Source organism: Pristiophorus japonicus, chromosome 11 (assembly GCF_044704955.1).
Source record: "Pristiophorus japonicus isolate sPriJap1 chromosome 11, sPriJap1.hap1, whole genome shotgun sequence".
Lineage (NCBI taxonomy): Eukaryota > Metazoa > Chordata > Chondrichthyes > Pristiophoridae > Pristiophorus > Pristiophorus japonicus.
In genome coordinates this window covers 210,881,623-210,905,311 of record NC_091987.1, presented here as the reverse complement: position 1 = coordinate 210,905,311, position 23,689 = coordinate 210,881,623, and the positions used below count along the sequence as shown (strand labels likewise).

General features: G+C 43.5%; 1 protein-coding gene across 1 annotated transcript in view; it reads right to left on the bottom strand.

Annotated features, from left to right (window-relative positions):
- Positions 1-342: 342 nt before the first annotated feature.
- Positions 343-23,689, bottom strand: part of zw10 (zw10 kinetochore protein) — a 46,520-nt gene continuing 23,173 nt past the window's right edge. The window contains exons 11-16 of the mRNA XM_070894488.1: positions 18,351-18,422; positions 10,323-10,492; positions 8,310-8,440; positions 5,073-5,204; positions 2,599-2,801; positions 343-518 (exon numbers count right to left, since the gene is read on the bottom strand). Of these exons, the coding sequence (XP_070750589.1) occupies positions 398-518; positions 2,599-2,801; positions 5,073-5,204; positions 8,310-8,440; positions 10,323-10,492; positions 18,351-18,422 (829 nt within the window). The 3' untranslated portion in view covers positions 343-397. The remainder of the gene's footprint in view (positions 519-2,598; positions 2,802-5,072; positions 5,205-8,309; positions 8,441-10,322; positions 10,493-18,350; positions 18,423-23,689) is intronic.

Below are 23,689 nucleotides of genomic sequence, written 5' to 3'. Positions count from 1 at the left end.
GGAAAGTGGAGTTGAGGCCAAGATCAGATCAGTCATGATCTTATTGAATGATGGAGCAAGCTCGAGGGGCCAAATGGCCAACTCCTGCTCTTATTTCTTATGGTCTTATGTAGCAGATCCCTCACTGAAATAAATTACTTGCCCTAACAACTATCACACATCGACATGGGGTGCAATTTTAAAATTAATTAAATAGTATGTATATACAATAATTTATTCCAGGCGATATCGGTTGGCAGAACAAACATGTTTCTTGAGCATATTGCTACAATTTTCTAAAAATGTATGGCTTTTAAGAAATTTTACCAAATTTTTAAAAAGGTAGTGTTTACAAGGTAAATATACATTGATTAACATTTTATTCACTGAATACATAGAAAAAAAACCAGAACTATATTTATCGAATTTTAGCCAGCGCTGCTGCTCTTCGCTCGGTGTTCTGAAACAAAGCTCGGATTAAGCTCTTCGCCTCCACTGGGGAAAATTCTGCTGCAAAAGGCCCCTTTCCATCAGTCCATCTAAAACACATTCATAAAAAGTATCAAAACAAGAAACAAAGTTCTAAACATACTACAGATTAAGATTGAAGAAACTAGTTTTCGGAAAATATTTTGTACAATTGGTGGAGATCAGGACACCTGATTTCTTTGTGGGCGGAGGGGGGGGGTGTGACGAGGGGGAAATATTGCCTCGAATGTTTGGATTCATAAGACCATGAGTCAGATGTGCGGAACCTCCAGAGTGCTGCGCAGCCAAAAGGGAACATTGTTTTGGAAGGGGAGGGCGAGAGAGAGAGAGAGAGAGAGAGAGAGAGAGAGAGAGAGAGAGAGAGAGAGAGAGAGAGAGAGAGAGAAGGGGGGGGGGGGGGGGGGGAAAGAGAAGAGAGGGGGGGGGAAAAGAGTGGTTGGATCACATCCTAGCAAGTTGGCAAATTGACAACCCAATATTTGATCCTTTGAATGTGATGTTAAACCAAGGTTCCATCTCACTTTTCAGGTGTGGATGCCAAGAGTCCCATGACACAATTCTCCCGACATCAGGGGCACCATTCCCCTTGTGACCACAGAGACCAACTGGTCATTTATCCCATTGTTGCTTACAGGACCATGCTGGCTTAAAATGGGTGCTGCGTTTAACTACGCCGCAATCATCTCAACTCCAATGTAGCGAGGTGCTTTGAGAAGTTTTGACGACTTGATAAAGACAGTACACAAGTACAAGTATTATCTATTATCTTCAATAGATCAGTAGCTGTATATGTATTTTCGGTGTTACAGTAACTTTGTCTAACACAGAAACATAAGACATAGGAGCAGGAGTAGGCCATTTGGCCCTTCGTGCCTGCTCCGCCATTCAATAAAATCATGGCTGATCTGATCATGGACTCGGCTCCACTTCCCTGCCCGCTCCCCATAACCCTTTATTCCCTTATCTCTCAAAAATTTGTCTATCTCCGCCTTAAATATATTCAATGGCCCAGCCTCCACAGCTCTCTGGGGCAGAGAATTCCACAGATTTACAACCCTAAGAAATTTCTCCATCTCAGTTTTGAATGGGCGGCCCCTTATTCTAAGACTATGTCCTCTAGTTTTAGTTTCCCCCATAAATAGGAGCAGGAGTTGGCCATACGGCCCCTCGAGCCTGCTCCGCCATTCAGTAAGATCATGGCCGATCTGATCATGGACTCAACTCCACTTTCTTGCCTGTTCGCCATAACCCTCGACTCCCTTGTAGTTCAAAAATCTGTCTATCTTCGCCTTCAATATAGTCAATGACCCAACCTCCACAGCTCTAGAGAATTCCAAAGATTCACCACCCTCGGAGAGAAGAAATTCCTCCTCGTGGAATACAATGATTACCTGGCTCATTTACTGATCGTTGGCGCATAAAACATTAGCATCAAGGACTAACCTGGATCCAAGGACCTGCTTTCCCAGGAGACCTCAGCTTAAAGATGGCAGGATCAAAATCGAAGTCTCATTGGGAATAAAGAACTTCACCAGCTTTTTTTTTTTAAATGAACGTTCAACTCATAATTCCTTTCCCCATCCGACAGCATCTTTCTTCTCCTAAATAAAAGTTGCCAGTTGTTTCCAGAAACCAGATACAGGCTCTATGCCTGCCCTAGTGGACTGAGTACGTAAATGTGTGCACCGTGGCATGACAGAACACACATGAAGCAGACACTCACTCGGCCCCAGAGCGAGAGAAGGCCAGTTCAATGCCCCATTTAAATCCGTTCCCCACTTGAGCTGCACCAAGCAGGCAGTGTGCAGAGGCCATCATCTCCCAGAAAAAGGAGAGGGGATAAAAGAGAGGGCAAAAAGTCAGAGAGCCAGACAAAAGGGACACAGGCAGGTCTGTGGGTTGGCTGGCCCATTCGCTGCACCTGAAGTTCTAGCCAAGTTAACTTCGAAAGAGGATAAACTTAACTTGGCCAAGTTACCAACAAATAAATGCTTTTGCATGATTTACTGCTATACTGTCTTAGTTTAAAGAAAACCTTGACACAGCCATCTAACGCTATTATCTCCTATTATTGCAGAAAGCAGAAATCATCCATTTAGTTATCAGCCCATTTATAATCCAGGGACGTACCTGTCCACCAGCTCCTGCAGACTAGCCTGCAGCACCACCATCAGCTCCTTGAATTTCAGCCATTTTGGCACATATATTGGAACCTCTTCCTGAAACTTTTTGTTTTTGTTTTCTTCAGGTAGTGGTTGGAAGATTCGGGGCCCTTCCTCGAGTATAGTTCGACATAACAAATAGAGGCAGTCAGCGCTTTCCGAGGAGATGTCCTGCAATATGCAAAGAGTTGAACTATTCTGAAAACTGTAATACACTTCAATACAAAACTAATTGAGTGCAGAATCTATAATCACAGACCACAATAGGGCACAGACTAACCTACTGTGCCAGTTGGGTAACACTCTCGCTCGCACACAGCAGTAATTTGGTCGAAGGTTGTAGGTTCTTGCTCCAGTCCAGGACTTGGGCACATAAAGTGACATTTCAGTACAATACAAGAGTTCACGAGGCTTCACACTAAAGCCCCACCTGCCTGTTCTGGTGAATGTTGACGATTCCATTGCACCATTCAAAATCCACCAGGCAGATGCCCTGCAGTCCCCAGCCAATCAGTGCCATCAAACGCAGTTTAAAAAGTGCATTGAATTTACAATTACACAGAAACTGGCCATTTGACCCAACTGGTCTATGTCAGTGTTTAAACTTACTTCATCTAACCCAATCAGTACATCCTTCTATTCCCTTCTCCAGTTTCCCCTTAAATGCATCTGTGCTATTCGCCTCAACTACTCCCTGTGGTAGCAAGTTCCATCTTCTCACCACTCTCTGGGTGAACGTAGTTTCTCCTGAATTCTTTCTTGGATTTATTAATTAGTGACTACCTTATATTTACAGCCACTAGTGAACTTCCCCCACAAGTGGAAACATCTTCTCTACGTCTACCCTATCAAACTCCATCATTTTAAAGACCTCTTGAGTCACCAGTCAGCCTTCTAAAGGAACGAGCCCCAGGATGTTCAGTCTTTCCCGATAGTTAGAACTTCTCGCCCTTGTAAATCTTTTTTTGCATCTTCGCCAATGCCGCAAATCCTTTTTTTTTTTTAAATATGGAGACCAGAACTGTGCACAGTACTCCAAAGCGTGATGTCGCACACACAAACTAAAAATGGCAGGAGGGAGGGGATCTCGATGTCAACACGGGAAGAGATAAGAAAAGGGAAATACAGGATATTAGTTAATGCAAAAATGAACAAATGCAAGTGTCACTTAAATAACAGCAGGATGGTGCATGCAAGATCACATTTAAAGATTTTTGTAAACCCACAAAATATTAAACTGAGATTAAATGTGCAGTGATTGATTCTTACTGATTCTCCCTTCATAACTCCAGAAGGCCACACTACGAGTGAATGAATGACATTTCAGTTACAGTTTGGCAACCTTCATATAACTTCATTAAAGACAAACGCCACCATGAAAATAAAAACTTAATTCTATCCAGGATTCCCAACCAGCCTCACCGCGAACATACTCATGCTGAGTGCCGAACCTTTAAATACAACAACTTGTATTTATATAGCACCCTTAACATAGTCAAATGTCCCAAGGCACTTCACAGGAGTATTATGAGACAAAGAATTTGACACCGAGCCACATAAGGAGAAATTAGCGCAGGTTGGTCAACGGTATGCTTTAAGGAGCATCTTGAAGGAAGAGAGGCAGAGAGGTTTAGGCAGGGAGTTCCAGAGCTTGGGACCTAGGAAGGCACGGCCACCAATGGTTGAGCGATTATAATCATTGATGCTCAAGAGGGCAGAATTTGAGGAGTGCAGATATCTCGGGAGTTTGTGGGGCTGGAGGAGTTTACGGAGATAGGAAGGGGCAAGGCCATGGAGGGATTTGATAATAAGGATGAGAATTTTGAAATCGAGGCGTTGCTTAACTGAAATGCAATGTAGGTCAGCGAGCACAGGGGTGATGGGTGAGCAGGACTTTGCACGAGTTAGGACACAGGCTGCCGAGTTTTGGATCACAAGTTTACGTAGGGTAGATTGTGGGAGGCCAGCCGGGAGTGCGTTGGAATAGTCAAGTCCAGAGGTAATAAAGGCATGGATGAGGGCTGCAGCAGCAGATGAGCTGAGGCAAGGGCGGAGATGGATGATGTTAGAGGTGGAAATAGGAGGTCTTAGTTATGCTGCGGATATGTGGTCGAAAGCTAATTTCAGGGTCAAATATGATACTAAGGTTGCGAACAGTCTGGTTCAGCCTCAGCTAGAGGTTGGGGAGAGGGATGAAGTCAGTGGCTAGGGAACGAAGCTTGTGGCGGGGACCGAAAACAATGGCTTTGGTCTTCCCAATATTCAACTGGAAGAAAAATTCTGTTCATCCAGAACGGGATGTCGGACAAGCCATCTGACACAGAACCTTTAAGGACAAACAATAAAATGCGTGAATAAAATAAACCCATTCATCATCAGAATTCCACTCTAGAGAATGCAATATCTCTTGTTCAAAATCTTAGCCATTTCTTTTTAAATTACCTCTAGAATTGTGACTTTGTTCACAATCTCTGTAACTGCTGTGTTCAGCAAAGTCCCCATGGCTTTGCAGTATATATGAACCGGAAGCACATCTTGCCAAACTTTGCCCAGACTCTTTAACTGATGTATCACCTGCAACAATGAAAAAAAAAACGTTTACATAAACTCAGTTGATGACTGAAACAGGACAATCTTAATGCATCACTGGGTTAAATCAATATAGTGATATTCACAATACTGTAATGGGGTTGCCCATCAATCTACAGAAAACCTTAAATCATTTAGACATTAGAAAATAGTCAGCCAACCGACAACGTGCTGAAGTCTGCAACTTACATAAGAATATAAAAGAAATAGGAACAGGAGTAGGCTATACGGCCCCTCGAACCTGCTCCGCCATTTAATAAGATCATGGCTGATCTTGTTCCCTCAACTATTGGACAATGCCATGGTTGCGTTAACAAGATCCACCCTTCAATTCGATTTTTAAATATGCTAGTGGAAAATGAGACCACAGCAACAATCAAACTGTTTGCAAGCAACTGATGTGCAAGATAGTTACAATCAAGCGGTGATCTCGTCACTTTTTAATTATCAAGCCACCCACTATTAGATCAGGTTTTTGCCTCTCCCAGGAGATCACATGGCTCCGGTTGGGGTGGAGTGTAGAATGTTTCAGTTTAAGGGGTGTTGCATTTGTGTGAGGCGGACTGGTTGGGCTGGGTGCTCTTTGCCTTTCTGCCATTGTTCATAGGTTTATATGTAACCTTCAGGGCTGCTGACCGAGGGCCGTGCAGCTCTTTGTCGGCCGGCGTGGACACTTTGGCCTCCTTGGCCTCCTTCTGTGCTGTAAATTTCTATGTTTTTATTCGGGTACAGCTATATCACAGCAGACGCATGGAATCCTGTCTGGGAATTTTGTTTGTTAAAAGCCTGTTTTTTTTTAATTAAAGACACAATGACCTCAATTAGACGCAAATTAAACAGCACAAACTAAAACTTAGCTTTACAAGTTTTGAATGGTCATACATGCAAGAGCAACGGCATGGTTATTCTATGATTATGCACGATAATTGCAACTTTAGGTCAACTGTACGGCAACAGGACGAGACTCACTAACTTGTGCTTGTGGTGGGATGATCAGAATCAGGCTGATGGGACTGGACATGTTAGATGCTGGAAGAATGTTCCCGATGTTGGGGAAGTCCAGAACCAGGGGACATAGGCTAAGGATAAGGGGTAAGCCATTTAGGACTGAGATGAGGAGAAACTTCTTCACTCAGAGTTGTGAACTTGTGGAATTCCCTACCGCAGAGAGTTGTTGATGCCAGTTCATTGAGAGGGAGTTAGATATGGCCCTTACGGCTAATGGGATTAAGGGTAATGGAGAGAAAGCAGGAAAGGGGTACTGAGGTGAATGATCAGCCATGATCTTATTGAATGGTGGTGCAGGCTCGAGGGGGCGAATGGCCTACTCCTGCACCTATTTTTTATGTTTCTATGTTTAGTGTCAAATGGGGTGCTTGAAATAAGCTTAAATGTCACACAATGTGACTCGAGTGACGTCTGCTGACAGACAAGTTAAATCGCTACAGTTTTGTGGTAGGACAAGGACTATATAGAAAAATCGCAAAAATCTAATTCTGCCTAAGACAGAAAAAACACAATCACTTAAGCTGCTTCAAAGCACTCACTCCACTCAGTTATAATTTAACATTCCAGAACAGTCACTGGAGCTAGAATTACTCAAAGGGGTTTGAAGGGATAAATACGATACATTCCTGTCCAACGCCATACAAAAGGATGGAGGTGCAGTCTGAACCTCTTGTACAGAAGCAGTTAACAATATCAACAGGAAATGCTGAACCCACACAGGTCAATCTGAAAAGACAGGTTACGTTTCAAGTGTAGGCCTGTCGTTTTCCTTCTGGAATGCTGATGGATCTGCTGTGTAATTCTAGCATTTGCTAATCAATTTTCAGATTTTTGGCACTTTTTTTTTCTCCCTTTATCTCGAGAGAATGGTTGCAGACTGGCAGACGGCCACAATAGGATCAATAATTCAGTCAAGATCTCAGTACAGTAATGAGATACGACCAATGTTACTTCTTCCATTATATAAGCAGGTAAAACACAAATTACAGGAAAGATGAGGAGTTTGGAAAAGGATGGCTTGTCCATTTCAGATGCTGACAAATCTGCTGTGTACTTGCATAGAATTTTACAACACCGAAACAGGCTATTCGACCCAACTGGTCTACGCCGGTGTTTATGCTCCACACTCGCCTCCTCCCACCCCTCTGCATCTAACCCAATCAGCATAGCCTTCTATTCCTTTCTCCTTCATGTACATAGCTAGCTTCTCCTTAAATGCATCTATGCTAGTCGCCTCAACTACTCCTTGTGGTAGTGAGTTCCACATTCTAACCACTGTCTGGGTAAAGAATTCCTCCTGAAATCCCTACTGGAACAGAGGAGGCCGAGGGGAGATTCAATTGAGGTGCATAAGATTATAAGGCGCCTGGATAGGAAGGACCCGTTTCCCTTAGCAGAGAAGTCAATAACCAGGGGGCATAGATGCAAAGTAATTGGAGGAAGGATTAGAAGAGAGTTGAGGAATATCTTTTGTCACCCAGAGCTTGGTGGGGGTCTGGAACTCTGCCTGAAATGGTGGTAGAGGCAGAAACCCTCATCGCATTTAAAAAGGACTTGGATATGTACTGAAAGTGCCGTAACCTACAGGTCTACGGACTGAGAGCTGGAAAGTGGGATGAGGTTGGATAGCTCTTTGTTGGCCAGCGTGGACACGATGGGCCAAAATGGCCTCCTTCTGTGCGGTAAATTTCTATGATTCTGTGACTATCTTCTATTTATGCTCGCTAGTTTTGATAAAGTGGAAACATCTCTACATCTACCCTATCAAACCCCTTGACAAATTTAAAGACCTCTATTAGATCACTATCCAACTTTCTCGGAGAGAAAAAAAAGCTGCAGCTTGTTCAGCCTTTCCTGATAAATATATCCTCTAGGTTTTGGTATCATTCTTGTGAATTGTTTATTGCGCCGTCTCCAGTGCCTCTGTATCTTTTCTATAATATATGGAGACCCGAGTGTGCAAAATGCTTGGTTTTTATTTCAGATATTAAGCATTTATAATTATAATTCTTCTCTCGGTAAACTCTCCAATGCCTATGAAAATGAAAAAAGCAAAAACACATCTGCACCACAGCATCCAACCTGTCGGACAGCTTTGTTTGCAGCAGAGTAATTATCCGCATCGTCCAAGCCTGAAAGATTCCTTGCGTTCGACAACCTTTCCAGCAACTCATCTCTTTGGGCACACAACTGTGCCAAGAAACACTCGGTTCCTGGCGATGAGAAATGGAATGCCATTTAGAAACAGGGAAAAAAAATTGTTGTTGTTTTTGAGAAAGGCAATTTGTCCCATAAATTTAGACTTGGATTTCCACAATAAGATACACCAGTGCTCTTCAATCAATCCACTTATTTCAGCAGCAGCTGCAATGACCAGTTTCAATCTCACAATCCATCATCCCCCCCCCCCCCACCCGACAACAAATTCATTTTATTTTGACCTCAGCTACAGAATGTCCTATTCTAGGTGACATTTACTAAGAATGAGAATAAATTAAAATCCATTCATTCATTCAGTAAACAATTTGCTTTGCAATGTTTAAAAACGGAGTTGACAGAGTCTTCGGACGATAATGAAAGTACAATTACATGTCAAAAATGATGGAGTACGGTGATCGACATTGAACAGTATTTAAAACAAGAATAACGTTCTTACACACTCTGCCTCCACTCACGTGCCTCCCCCTCCCCACATACACAGGGTGACTAACAATGCGTCCCCCCTAATATTTTCGGGTTGCGCGGCCCATTCAAAATTTTGCGCATGTGCGAAATCTCCTACTGAAAAGCCAGTGAGCGGCCTGAATGGGACCTCCAGACAGCTGCGCGGTCGTGTAGCATAGCGGGAACGTTGGTGACTAACTCGATCAAGGCCTTCAAAAAGAAAAAGAAAAAAATCACGCTCATCCAGATTTCTGGGCTCAACATTTCCGTGACCAAAATGTACCAAATTCCCAATTGCAACACAGGTCTAGGTCAGGACACTTCCCAGAGATGCAAACACAAGGCACAAAAATACCCCAGAGCTGCTCTTGCTCACCTGTTGCCGTTTGATCGGCAGAGTGACAGGGTTCCGAGAGCTTATCACGTGCCTGCCTTCTTAAAGAAAGAACTGGCATCGATACAGCACTTGACACCCTCAAGTCATTCTGCACAGCAAAGTCCCACAAACAAGAATGACCAGTTCATTTGGTTTGGTGGTTTTCAAGGAGCGAAATGGTGGCCAGAACTCAAAGAGAAAGGAGTACTACCACCTGAGTCAAACTCACTGTCAACCGTGGAATGGTGCAGAGTTTCAGATGGTGGGTTTGGCCGGGGAAAGATAGGGGGCACGAGAATAAGAACAGAGCATCAAGATCTTAAATCAACACAGTTTGAGCCTCAACATTATGTGACACAGATAATTCAAGGCACACGTAACCGAGTAAATTTATACAACAGGCAATGTTTTCATGAGTTCTTCAAAGTTTTTAGAAAAACGAACTACCCTATCAAACTGTTGGAGTGGCCACAACCTTGTGTGCAGAGATATCCACAGCACCATTAGCAATTTTCCATTCACAGCTTGGTGGATTCAGTGACGCCCTGGGATCACACTAATTAAAGCAGCAATTTTAAAAGAGTTTAGATTGGCGTCATTGGTGACCTATTGCTAAGTTTCTGTCAGTTCTCACAGACATCTTCGATTTGAAATTCTTCCTAATCTTTCAGGCAGCGGAGAGCTCTGAAAATGCTGCGGCAGAGCGGTGGAGCTGTGTCACTTCCCACCACAAAGCAACTCTCAGAATTAGTAGCAATTTTCACTTTCGAAGACAAAGCAAGAAAATTCAACCGTGAGCAATGTCACAAAAGCAGCCTGCACCATCAACGTTGTTATTCTTTGGAGGAGCAAATTTAGGTAATTTAATCTAAATATATCATGGCAACAAATGTGATTGCAATTGAAGGCTAAGGATCTGTAATCACCACCAATTCTACTTTTAACATGGTGGATAATGGATCACAATTGCTGTCGTGTTAGAAAAGGTTTGGAAAATCTTAAGACACATACATACAGGGCTCAAATGATTAGTGAACCGAAATCCAGTTACGCACCTAATCTCCTAAAACTTGGCACGAAGTCTACAAAGATCACAGCTCCACTGGACAAAGGACTTGGGAGGCTGCATTGGAATTGGTGTCCCAGGGTAATCAGGTGATGGGCAATGTACATGCAATTGTTGTGGTGAATGCCAGCCAGCTGGGGCAACTTCTGCAGGGTCTCCCTGAATGAGAAAAAGACAACAGGTTTAGAATCTATCAGAAGGTTACATCTGCCAAAAATAACTGAATGGTAACTGGAGCAATCCTGACCTCTAGTGAGCAAAGTAACTATAAAGCTATCCTCATGAAGAAAGAGTCGGATGGATAAAAGAACCAAGTGCATCTCAAGTTTTGCTGGTGTTGGCACTGACATTTCCAACAGCAACTATAAGCAAGATCCGCTTCACAATAGGACAATATTTTCATAATAACATTGAAAATGCTAAATTTAAACAGAATTCCTGAGGGCACCAATTTTTTTACATCCTGAGGAAATCGACAATTCATTGCCCCGATAGATGATTCTTACCGCTAAAGTAGTGAAATCAGATAGATCCTTTGATGCTAAATGACCCATCTTCTTGTGGCTTCAACATGTCACATGTTGAGGTGAACAGCATAGATGCACGCAAGGGGAAGATAGATAAGTATGAGGAATAGGTGGTTAGGCAGATGGGGGTTAGATGAAGTCGGGTGGTAGGAGGCCCCTGTGAGAATTGGATAAATACTTGGAAGGGAAAAAAGAGACACCAGCATCGAACAGTTGGGCCGAATGTTTCTGTGCTGTAACTTTTAATTTCATTCTATGCAATAATTAGATTTACTTCTGTCACCACAGAATTGGTCTCTTGTTCCTCTATCGACAGGTTCAGAAGATCACAAGATGATCTTAGCTAAGCCTCAAGCCCAAAGACCACATAGCCAAAATTTTCCAACATGTTTTGGTGCGAACCCTGCATTTGAAAATCTAAATGACTAAAGTCCGATAGTAACATTGTATTTATGCAGTGTCGGTGAAGGAATATAAAATCATCCTGTACCAAGTGCCAGCCGTGACTCAGTGGACAGCATTCTCGCCTGGGTCAGAAGATTGTGGGTTCAAGTCCCATTCCAGGGATTTAGCACAAAAAAAAAATCTAGGCTGACACTCCCAGTGCAGTGCTAAGGGAGCGCCGCACTGTCAGAGGTGCCGTCTTTCGGATGAGACGTAAAACAGAGGCCCCGACTGCTCTCTCAAGTGTACGTAAAAGATCGTATGGCACTATTTCGAAGGTGTCCGGGCCAATATTCATCCCTCAAATCAACATCATAAAAAAAAGATAGAAACATAGAAAATGGGAGCAGTCGGCCCTTCGAGTCTGCACCGCCATTCAATATGATCATGGCTGATCCTCTATCTCAACAACATATTCCCGCTTTCTCCCCATACCCCTTGATGCATTTTGTTTCTAGAAATCTATCTATCTCCCTCTTAAATATATTCAGTGACTTGGTAGCGGGACTTTGAGCGGGGACATCAAGGAGGCGGCCTATAAAAGTCCCAGCGTCAGAGAGGCGTGCAGCAGCAGCAGGGAGGCAAAGAAGTCGAACGGTGACATCACAGCCAAGGAGGCAAGTGATTGGCAAGTAGTTTTTTCTTTTTCTTTTCTTTATCAGTAAGTAACATTTAGCATTGTTGTTGCCAAATTAAATTAATCTAGGGGTTAAGTCATGGCAGGAGAGTTCGGACACGTGTTATGCTCTTCCTGTACTATGTGGGAAGTCAGGGACACTTCCAGTGGAGGGCAGCAGCAGCCAAGTTCAAGGCACCGTGGGGGGCTCTGCTGCACAGGAGGGCAGTAAACAGGAGTGGGAGAGCTATAGTGATAGGGGATTCGATTGCAAGGAGAATAGATAGGCTTTTCTGCAGCCACAACCGAGACTCCAGGATGGTATGTTGCCTTCCTGGTGCAAGGGTCAAGGATGTCTCGGAGCGGGTGCAGGATATTCTGAAAAGGGAGGGTGAACAGCCAGTTGTCGTGGTGCATATAGGTACCAACGACATAGGTAAAAAACAGGATGAGGTCCTACGAGACGAATTTAGGGAGCTAGGAGCTAAATTAACAAGTAGGACCTCAAAAGTAGTAATCTCAGGATTGCTACCAGTGCCACATGCTAGTCAGAGTAGGAATCGCAGAATAGCTCAGATGAATACGTGGCTTGAGCAGTGGTGCAGAAGGGAGGGATTCAAATTCCTGGGATAGTGGAACCGGTTCTGGGGTAGGTGGGACCAATACAAACCAGACGGTCTGCACCTGGATAGGACCGGAACCAATGTCCTAGGGGGAGTGTTTGCTAGTGCTGTTGGGAAGGAGTTAAAGTAATATGGCAGGGGGATGGGAACCGATGCAGGGAGACGGGAACCGATGCAGGGAGACAGAGAGAAATAAAATGGAGGCAGAAGCAAAAGATAGAAAGGAGAAAAGTAAGTGGATGGCAGAGAAACCCAAGGTAAAAAACAAAGGGCCACATTACAGCAAAATTCTAAAGGGGCAAAGTGTGTTAAAAAGACAAGCCTGAAGGCTCTGTGCCACAATGCGAGGAGTATTCGGAATTCAACATCCAGGGGTACTCAACATTTAAGAAGGATAGACAGAAAGGAAAAGGAGGCTGGTTGGCGTTGCTGGTTAAAGAGGAAATTAATGCAATAGTAAGGAGGGACATTAGCTTGGATGATGTGGAATCGGTATGGGTGGAGCTGCGGAATACCAAAGGGCAGAAAACACTAGTGGGAGTTGTGTACAGACCACCAAACTGTAGTAGTGAGGTTGAGGACAGCATCAAACAAGAAATAAGGGATGTGCGTAATAAAGATACAGCAGTTATTATGGGCGACTTTAATCTACATATTGACTGGGCTAACCAAGCTGGTAGCAATGCAGTGGAGGAGGATTTCCTGGAGTGTATTACGGATGGTTTTCAAGACCAATATGTCGAGGAACCAACTGGAGAGCTGGCCATCCTAGACTGGGTGATGTGTAATGAGAAGGGACTAATTAGCAATCTTGTTGTGCGAGGCCTCTTGGGGAAGAGTGACTATAATATGGTAGATTTCTTCATTAAGATGGAGTGTGACAGTTAATTCAGAAACTAGGGTCCTGAACTTAAGGAAAGGTAGCTTCGACAGTATGAGGCGTGAATTGGCTAGAATAGACTGGCAAATAATACTTAAAGGGTTGACGGTGGATAGGCAATGGCAAACATTTAAGGATCACATGGATGAACTTCAACAATTGTACATCCCTGTCTGGAGTAAAAGTAAAACGGGGAAGGTGGTTCAACCGTGGCTAACAAGGAAAATTAAGGATAGTGTTAAATCCAAGAAAGAGGCATATAAATTGGCCTGAAAAAGCAGCAAACCTGAGGACTGGGAGAAATTTAGAATTCAGCAGAGGAGGACTAAGGGTTTAATTAAGAGGCGGAAAATAGAGTACGAGAGGAAGCTTGCCGGGAAAATAAAAACTGACTACAAAAGCTTCTATAGATATGTGAAGAGAAAAAGATTAGTGAAGATAAACGTAGGTCCCTTGCAGTCGGATTCAGATGAATTTATAATGGGGAACAAAGAAATGGCAAGCCAATTGAACAAATACTTTGGTTCTGTCTGCACGAAGGAAGACACAAATAATCTTCCGGATGTACTAGGGGCAGAGGGTCTAGTGAGAAGGAATAACTGAAGGATATCCTCATTCGGCAGGAAATTGTGTTAGGGAAATTGATGGGATTGAAGGCAGAGGGCCTGATAAGTATTCTGGGATGCAGACTAAGGAAGTGGCCATAGAAATAGTGGATGCATTGGTGATCATTTTCCAACAGTCTATCGACTCTGGATCAGTTCCTATGGACTGGAGGATAGCTAATGTAACACCACTTTTTTAAAAATGAGAGAGAGAAAACGGGTAATTATAGACCAGACATCATTAGTGGGGAAAATGTTGGAATCAATCATTAAGGATGAAATAGCAGCACATTTGGAAAGCAAGTCCAAGTCAGCATGGATTTATGAAAAGGAAATCATGTTTGATGAATCTTCTGGAATTTTTTGAGGATGTAACTAGCAGAATGGACAAGGAGAACCAGTGGATGTGGTGTATTTGGACTTTCAAAAGGCTTTTGACAAGGTCCCACACAAGAGATAGGTGTGCAAAATCAAAGCACATGGTATTGGGAGTAATGTACTGACGTGGATAAAGAACTGGTTGGCAGAAGGAAGCAGAGAGTCTGGATAAACGGGTACTTTTCAGAATGGCAGGGAGTGACTAGTGGGGTGCCACAGGGCTCAGTGCTTTGACCCCAGCTATTTACAATATACATCAATGATTTAGATGAAGGAATTGAGTGTAATATCTCCAAGTTTGCAGATGACAGTAAACTGGGTGGCAGTGTGAGCTGTGAGGAGGATGCTAAGAGGCTGCAGGGTGACTTGGACAGGTTGGTGAGTGGGCAAATGCATGGCAGATGCAGTATAATGTGGATAAATGTGAGGTTATCCATTTTGGGGGCAAAAACACAAAGGCAGAATATCATCTGAATGGCAGATTAGGAAAAGGGGAGGTGCAACGAGACCTGGGTGTCATGGTTCATCAGTCATTGATGGTTGGCATGCAGGTACAGCAGGCGGTGAAGGCGGCAAATGGTATGCTGGCCTTCATAGTTAGGGGATTTGCGTATAGGAGCAGGGAGGTCTTACTGCAGTTGTACAGGGCCTTGGTGAGACCTCACCTGGAATATTGTGTTCAGTTTTGGTCTCCTAATCTGAGAAAGGACGTACTTGCTATTGAGGGAGTGCAGCGAAGGTTCACCAGACTGATTCCAGGGATGGCTGGACTGACATATGAGGAGAGACTGAATCAACTGGGCCTTTATACATTGGAGTTTAGAAGGATGAGAGGGGATCTCATAGAAACGTACAAGATTCTGACGGGACTGGACAGGTTAGATGCGGGAAGAATGTTCCCGATGTTGGGAAAGTCCAGAACCAGGGGACACAGTCTTAGGATAAGGGGTAGGCCATTTAGGACTGAGATGAGCAGAAACTTCTTCAGAGAGTTGTTAACCTGTGGAATTCCCTGCTACAGAGAGTTGTTGTTGCCAGTTCATTGGATATATTCAAAAGGGAGTTAGATGTGGCCCTTACGGCTAAAGGGATCAAGAGCTATGGAGAGAAAGCAGGAAAGCGGTACTGAGAGAATAATCAGCCATGATCTTTTTGAATGGTGGTGCAGGCTCGATGGGCCGAATGGCCTACTCCTGCACCTATTTTCTATGTTTCTATGTCTCCACAGCCTTCTGTGGTAGAGATTTCCACAGGTTCACCACATCTCTGAATGAAAACATTTCTCCTTATCTTGGTCCTAAATTTCCTACCCTGTATCCTGAGACTATGACCCCTTCTTCTGGTGATTATCACATTGCTCTTTGTGGGAGCTTGCTTGTGAGAAAATTGGCTGCTGCGTTTCCCACATTACAACAGCAACTACACTCCAAAAATACTTAATTGGCTTTGAGACGTCCGGTGGTTGTGAAAGGCGCTATATAAATCCAAGTCTTTTTTAAAACTGTATGTAAAAACCCAATCATTTACTTCTCCACAGTCAAGTCAGTCAGGCAGTTTACTTGGAAGAGACACCCAGAAAAATCTTTTAATCTATAAAGTACATTGTGTGGTATCACCTCATGAACACTTAAGTTTGTATGAAATTACTGTGTTATTTTAACAAAGGCAATAACCCATTTAAAATAAAATGGGCAAAAGCTTTTCTAAAAAAAAAAGTGGCAGTAATTCGCACGAATGCTGTTGGCTTTCATACTGTAATATCAAGACAGTGTAATTTCTAAACTTCTGTCTGCTATCCCTGTGCCAGCAGACTCTTATTGTCTGAGAGAGATAACAGGGAATTATAGACCGGTCAGCCTGACCTCAGTAGTGGGCAAAATGATGGAATCAATTATTAAGGATGTCATAGCAGTGCATTTGGAAAGAGGTGACATGATAGGTCCAAGTCAGCATGGGTTTGTGAAAGGGAAATCATGCTTGACAAATCTTCTGGAATTTTTTGAGGATGTTTCCAGTAGAGTGGACAAGGGAGAACCAGTTGATGTATTATATTTGGACTTTCAGAAGGCTTTCGACAAGGTCCCACACAAGAGATTAATGTGCAAAGTTAAAGCACATGGGATTGGGGGTAGTGTGCGGACATGGATTGAGAACTGGTTGTCAGACAGGAAGCAAAGAGTAGGAGTAAATGGGGACTTTTCAGAATGGCAGGCAGTGACTAGTGGTGTACCGCAAGGTTCTGTGCTGGGGCCCCAGCTGTTTACATTGTACATTAATGATTTAGACGAGGGGATTAAATGTAGTATCTCCAAATTTGCGGATGACACTAAGTTGGGTGGCAGTGTGAGCTGCGAGGAGGATGCTATCAGGCTGCAGAGCGACTTGAATAGGTTAGGTGAGTGGGCAAATGCATGGCAGATGAAGTATAATGTGGATAAATGTGAGGTTATCCACTTTGGTGGTAAAAACAGAGAGACAGACTATTATCTGAATGGGGACAGATTAGGAAAAGGGGAGGTGCAAAGAGACCTGGGTGTCATGGTACATCAGTCATTGAAGGTTGGCATGCAGGTACAGCAGGCGGTTAAGAAAGCAAATGGCATGTTGGCCTTCATAGCGAGGGGCTATGAGTACAGGGGCAGGGAGGTGTTGCTACAGTTGTACAGGGCCTTGGTGAGGCCACACCTGGAGTATTGTGTACAGTTTTGGTCTCCTAACCTGAGGAAGGACATTCTTGCTATTGAGGGAGTGCAGCGAAGGTTCACCAGACCGATTCCCGGGATGGCGGGACTGACCTATCAAGAAAGACTGGATCAACTGGGCTTGTATTCACTGGAGTTCAGAAGAATGAAAGGGGACCTCATAGAAACGTTTAAAATTCTGACGGGGTTAGACAGGTTAGATGCAGGAAGAATGTTCCCAATGTTGGGGAAGTCCAGAACCAGGGGACACAGTCTAAGGATAAGGGGTAAGCCATTTAGGACCGAGATGAGGAGGAATTTCTTCACCCAGAGAGTGGTGAACCTGTGGAATTCTCTACCACAGAAAGTTGTTGAGGCCAATTCACTAAATATATTCAAAAAGGAGTTAGATGAAGTCCTTACTACTAGGGGGATCAAGGGGTATGGTGAGAAAGCAGGAATGGGGTAGTGAAGTTGTATGTTCAGCCATGAACTCATTGAATGGCGGTGCAGGCTAGAAGGGCCGAATGGCCTACTCCTGCACCTATTTTCTATGTTTCTATGTCTCCCCAGGTTTAATCAAAACCCCCTCAAATCATATTTCTCTGTAAATGCAACAAACTTACTTATTCACAAAGTTTCCATCTTAAATTCTAATTATATACACAGCAAGTACACGGAAGGGGGGGATGAAAATGCAAATGCATATTTGGGTTGCTAAAGCAAACTCATTTAAACTTATCAATTTATGCCCATTTTAGTGACCGTGCAGTTGACTTCACTAAATGTACCATTAGATTTTTACAAAACCTCCACCTTTTAATTATTTTCTCTGTTCCCCTGGTAATTATTCCACCATTCACATTCTATCTAGATGTATCTTTTGTTTCCTAACTTATGCCATTATCATCTCAATTTGGCCCATCACCCCTTTTGTCCCTCTAATCTCTCCTGCCTGCCACCCTATCACAGACCTTCCCTTTCGTTCTTTCATCGCCTCCCCCTTGCACTTCTTTAAGAATCTGTCGTATTTCGAACTTCTGCCAGTTCGGACGAAGGGTCACTGAGCTGAAACGTTAATCTTGCCACAGGTGCTGCCTGACCTGCTGAGATTTCCAGCATTTTCTGTGTTTTATTACACCATCACGTTAATCAGCGATACAGCCAAGCAACTGCACCAGCAAATATAGTAACTAGGTTCCAAACTCAACATTGCACAGGAATTAAAAATCACATTCTAAAAAAGTGTTGTAAAATACTTACTTGTGATAGGTAGGTACCACGTCGTAGAACAAGTGGAACATGTTTCTAACTGTGTAGAACAGCTGCACGGCACTGAAAAACAAAGTACAAATCAAGTAATGAACATGTTTGATAGAAATTGGTGAGGCTCAACCATGTAATGCAAAGGTTATTGTGACACTGCATCGAAGTAATGGGGAATTTCAAAGTCATCTTATGATGAGATTAATTCTATGAAAATTGTTAAGTAAGAGAGATGGGAAATTTTGCTTTTAATTAAAAATGGGAAATGAAAACGAGGCCTCAATCTTGGCCACTGGTACGGAGGTGGGAAGAGAGGGAAAGCGACGTGTCAGTCAGGACGTAAAAGGAACAAGTGGGAAGTAGATTCTGAAGTGAATTTCCAGTCGTTTTCTGCTAACTACATAATGTATGTATGAGACAGCTATTTAACATTGCCTAGCGCACAAAAATATGAGTCAGCACAGCCCTAATCAGTTTCAACTGCGTAACACCACAATCAATCCGTGCGGGTTTAACTGTAAAGGTAGCATCTCAATGTTTTAAGCTCTGCGGGGATAGATAGGGTAGTGGTTATGTTCCTGGACTGTGATAAAAGAGGGAACGCATGTTCAAATCCTGCCATAGCAGTTTGAGAATTTAAATTCAGTTTTTAATTAAAAAATCTGGTGTCAGCAAAAGTGACCATGAAGCTGTCAGATTGTTGTTAAAAACCCAACTGGTTCACCAATGTCCTTTGTGGGGGTGGGGGGGAACTTGCCTTCCTTATCCAGTCTGGGTCTGTATGTCGTTTCCGTCCCACACCAACGTGACCGACACATAGCTTCCCTCCGAGTGACCGAGCAAGCCACTCTGTTGCATCAAGCCACTGCCAGAGGCTCAAGAAGACCTACAACCTTCTCAGGACAACCATGAATGGGCAGTAAAACATCTGCTGCTACGTGGCTTTCCCGGATGCCCCGTAGTGGCCAGAACCCCCACTATTTTCCGCGCCTCATTTATTTTAAAGTCAGGCAGACCCTGCAGCCTTGTGCTTAATGTGCAAGTCTAGACAGCTGAACGAAGTAAAAGCTTTTATAAATATATTAAGAGGGAAAGAGTGGCAAGGCTGTGCAGATGTACAGCCACGCAAACCATTAAAAGCTAGTGCACAGGTGCAAAAAAACATCTAAAAGGCTAGTGCAATAGGAACTTAGGAACAGGAGTAGGCTATTGAGCCCCTCGAGCCTGTTCTGCCATTAAATGAGATCATGGCTGATTTGCGACCTAACTCCATATCATCATAGGCGGTTCCTCGAACGAGGATGACTTGCTTCCACATGAGTTCACAGATGTTTCAATGAAGGACCCGATATTCCAGGTCCTGAACTCCAATTGAGGGGGTAGAAGATGCCTATGCGAGGATATTTTTTTAACGTGTGGTGACCGTTGCACACCAGCCACCACACGGGCTCGACAGAGCTAGACCTTTATCAAGTGGCAAGGGTTAACCAGGACAACTGGAGACCTGCTCTGCTGCACGGACCTAGTGCGCACACATATCGCAGTGTGGGCTGGCCCGTATACACACATCACACGGTTTATAGTATGAAACTGTGAGTACAGTTTGCATAAACTAGGCGTGTGTATTCCCTTGAGTGTAGCAGATTGAGGGGTAATCTAATTGAGATGTTCAAAATAATAAAGGGATGCAATAGTGTATGACATTTGATAAAGATAAATTATTTCCTGTGGTGGGGGGAATCCAGAACAAGGGGGCACAACCTTAAAATTAGATCTCGGCCATGTAGGAGTGATATCAGGAAACAACTTTTTCCACACAGAGGGTAGTGGAAATCTGGAACACTCTTTTCTTCTCACCCCCGCCCTCGCCCCCACAACCCCGCCCCCCTGCCCCCGCTAAAAAAAGATGTCGAGCCTGAGGGTCAATTGAAATTTTCAAAACCGCGATCACCAGGCTTTTATTAGGCAAGAGTAATGAGGCAAAGGGATCAAATGGATTAGAGATACACATCAGCCATGGTCTAATTCATAGAAATTTTACAGCACAGAAGGTGTCCACACCGGCCAACAAAGCGCTATCCACTTTCTAGCTCTTGATCCGTAGTCCTGTATGTTACGGCACTTTGGGCTAGATTTTCAGTTTTCAGCAAAAACGGTAGTTTCACGCCAAAATTACTGTTTGCTGCACTACCGTTTTTAGGCCTAACTTTCCATCTTTACGATCGATAAAGGGGGCGTTGCACGACGATCCGCAGCGCAAACCGCGAGTTTCGGCAACTTTAGTCCGGGGCCGGGAGCGCTGCGAGAGAGGCCGTGGGGGGGGGGGGCGGGGGACAAAACTCAAAAAAACATTCCAAAAGCACTCCAAAAAGATTTACACGACCATTATGTACCTCCCTTTCAGGCAGAGAGTTCCAGACCCCCACCACCCTCTGGGCGAATAAATTTCCCCTCATATCCCCTCTAAACCTTCTACCAATTAAATGGCAGAACAGGCTCAAGCAGCTGAGGGTTCCTATGAGGGTTCATGGAGGGGGCGGTGGAGTTGAGGGTGCAGTTACTGATGCACATCAACTCCATTTGATACTGAATATTTGCTACTTCCATGATTACATTGTTTTTAAACCCTGAAAAATCATAAATTTTTGATCTGCATCGAGCAATAGTGAAACGCCTTGCCGACAATCGAAGCAAGTATCACTCAGTCAACTGGTCAGCTTCAGTAGCAACTGCTCAGTGCAGATCCAAATGAAACCGTTCACTTGCAGAGAAATCGGCAAAGTTATGAAGGAGGTAAACTTGCACTATAAATCACTGCATTGTACTGAAAGAATTGGACCATAGCACCATCCCATGGCCAAGCAATGCAGTACAAAAGGTAGCAATTCTAAAACACCTCAAACCTCTCCATCAGTCTTTCTGAATCTATGGTTTTAATACTCGGATTATACTCTCTTTCTCTCCCATCGTTTCCCCCCTCCCCCCCGAAAGACCTAGATATTATTGCTGGCATTAGCTTACGATCACTTAATGTATTCATCGAACATGCTTCTGCCTGCAACTTGAAACAGACATTAGAGTTTAATTGCATTAACGTTACCACTAAAACACCGACAAAAGAAAGTCATATAATCATTCATGCACTTGTCCCGATATAGTATCACCAACAAGAATTTCTAGGCTAAATGGTTACTAGCCCTTCAATATGTAAAGTTAGATTTCATTTACAATATACATAAATATTTGCAGACTTCTTCTGCACATTCTCAAAGTATTGGATAATAGAGGGGGCAGTAATCTTTTATCAGTGAGACTCTCGGGGGGTGGGGGGGGGTGGAAACTGACTCAACCCATTTCTTACTGTATGTGGGCTAACAGAAAGAAAGAACTTGCATTTACGTCGTGCCTTTCACGACCTTGGGACGTCCCAAAACATTTTACAGCCAATTAAGTACTTTTGAAGTGTAGTCACTTGTTGCAATTGGGAAATGCAGCAGCCAAGACTGCTAATTTGGCATGTTAGCAACCCTAGTCTGAGACTTATTTGAAAGTCTATCATCCTGGAACGTGAAGCTCATGCAACCCAAGCATACAAATATCCTGCGTTTACATGAATTATTTTAATAACCACTTTCTATGCAATACTGTCTTGCTCTATTGCTCAGAAGAGGGTTCCATGTCAGTGGGTCATTTACCAAATAAACTACAAGCTGCAGACCCTGAAATTTAAAAATATTCTGCCCTCAAATTTTTTTTTTTATACTGCACTTTGAGCTGAAAGATGTTGGTATGGAGAAATGAAACACTTCTTCCATTTGAAGCATCCAGTAGCATCAAGTATTACCAAGTCAAATGTAGCACAGTAATCCTCCTTCCACGCTCCCACAACAATGCACCTTACCCTGAGAAGAAAACCACACAGCGCACCATTTTTTTAATTTCCCACCAGCCATCCTATGGCATTGGATTAGTTTCCAACTTGCAAAATTAGCAGTCTTGGCTGTCCGCGTTTCCTACATTGCAACAGTGACTACACTTCAAAAGTACTTCAGTGGCTGCAAAGCGCTTTTGGGGGGGTAACCAAGGTTGTAAAAGGCGTAACATAAGTGCAAGCTCTTTCTTTCTATCAGCTCACATACGCCAAGAACTAGACTATCAGTTTTTCTGGGTGTCAAATGTAGCTCAGTGGGTAGCACACTCGCCTTGGAGTCAGAAGGTGTTGGGTTCAATTCCCACTCCAGGGCCTTGAGCACATAAATCTCAGCTGACACTCCAGTGCAGCGCTGAGGGAGCGCTGTATTGTTGTAGGTATCGTCTTTCGGATGGGACCTTAAACCGAGGCCCCGACTCTTCTCAGGTGAAGGTAAACGATCCCATGGCACTATTTTGAAGAGCAGGGGAGCTATCCCCAGTGTTCTGGCCAATATTTATCCCTCAAACAACATTAAAAACAGATTATCTGGTCATTATCATATTGCTGTTAGTGGGAGCTAGCGGTGTGCAAATTGGCTGCCGCATTTCCTACATTACAACAGTGTCTGCACTCCAAAAGTACTTCAGTGGCTGTAAAGTCTTTTAGGACGTCAAAGGCGTTATATAAATGCAAGTCTTCATTTTCCTCTCTCAAGTCTCACTGAAAGATTACTGTCTCCACCATTACCCAACATATTGAACACAGGCACCAGCTAGTTTGAGTCACGTGCACTAAATTTGTTCTCGTGCCATGAGCTCAGTCACAGAAATGAATGATTTGTAGTAGTTGTGGGCTTGAAAACAGTCCCAAATGCCCCCTAAAGACAACATAATTTTTCACGCAGACAGCTGCTTCTTGGCAGGTAACAGGATTTAAAACAATACTCTAAAGGTTTTTAATCCCATTGTGAATGTTTACCAATATAAAATTGACAAAGACACAGATTTGATTTTATTTTAAATTTGACTCGAGTACTAGAATGGTTGTAGCTTATGAAAGGAAGCAGCTGCCCAGCATAAAAGTACTTTAATCACGATGCTCAGGCACACATCAGTCATTCAGCTGATGGGCAAGTGGACTCAAACAGACATTACACAAGAGAAGCATCCGACAGAGAGGTGCATACGCAAGAAAGAGTGAGGCTTTCAGTGGCCAGAATCCATAGACTAACTGCAGTCGAGGTGATTGAAGATTTTGAAACATTTTACACTTACGTAACTTTGAACTGGTCACACGGACTGCATTGACATCAGTGCAAAGTGGATTTGCCGCATTAATCACTAAAACGTCGTAGTGAAATCAATAGAGTCAAACCCGCTCCTTCGCACCACTGCCAGAGTTGTAATAGAAATGCTGCCCAGGA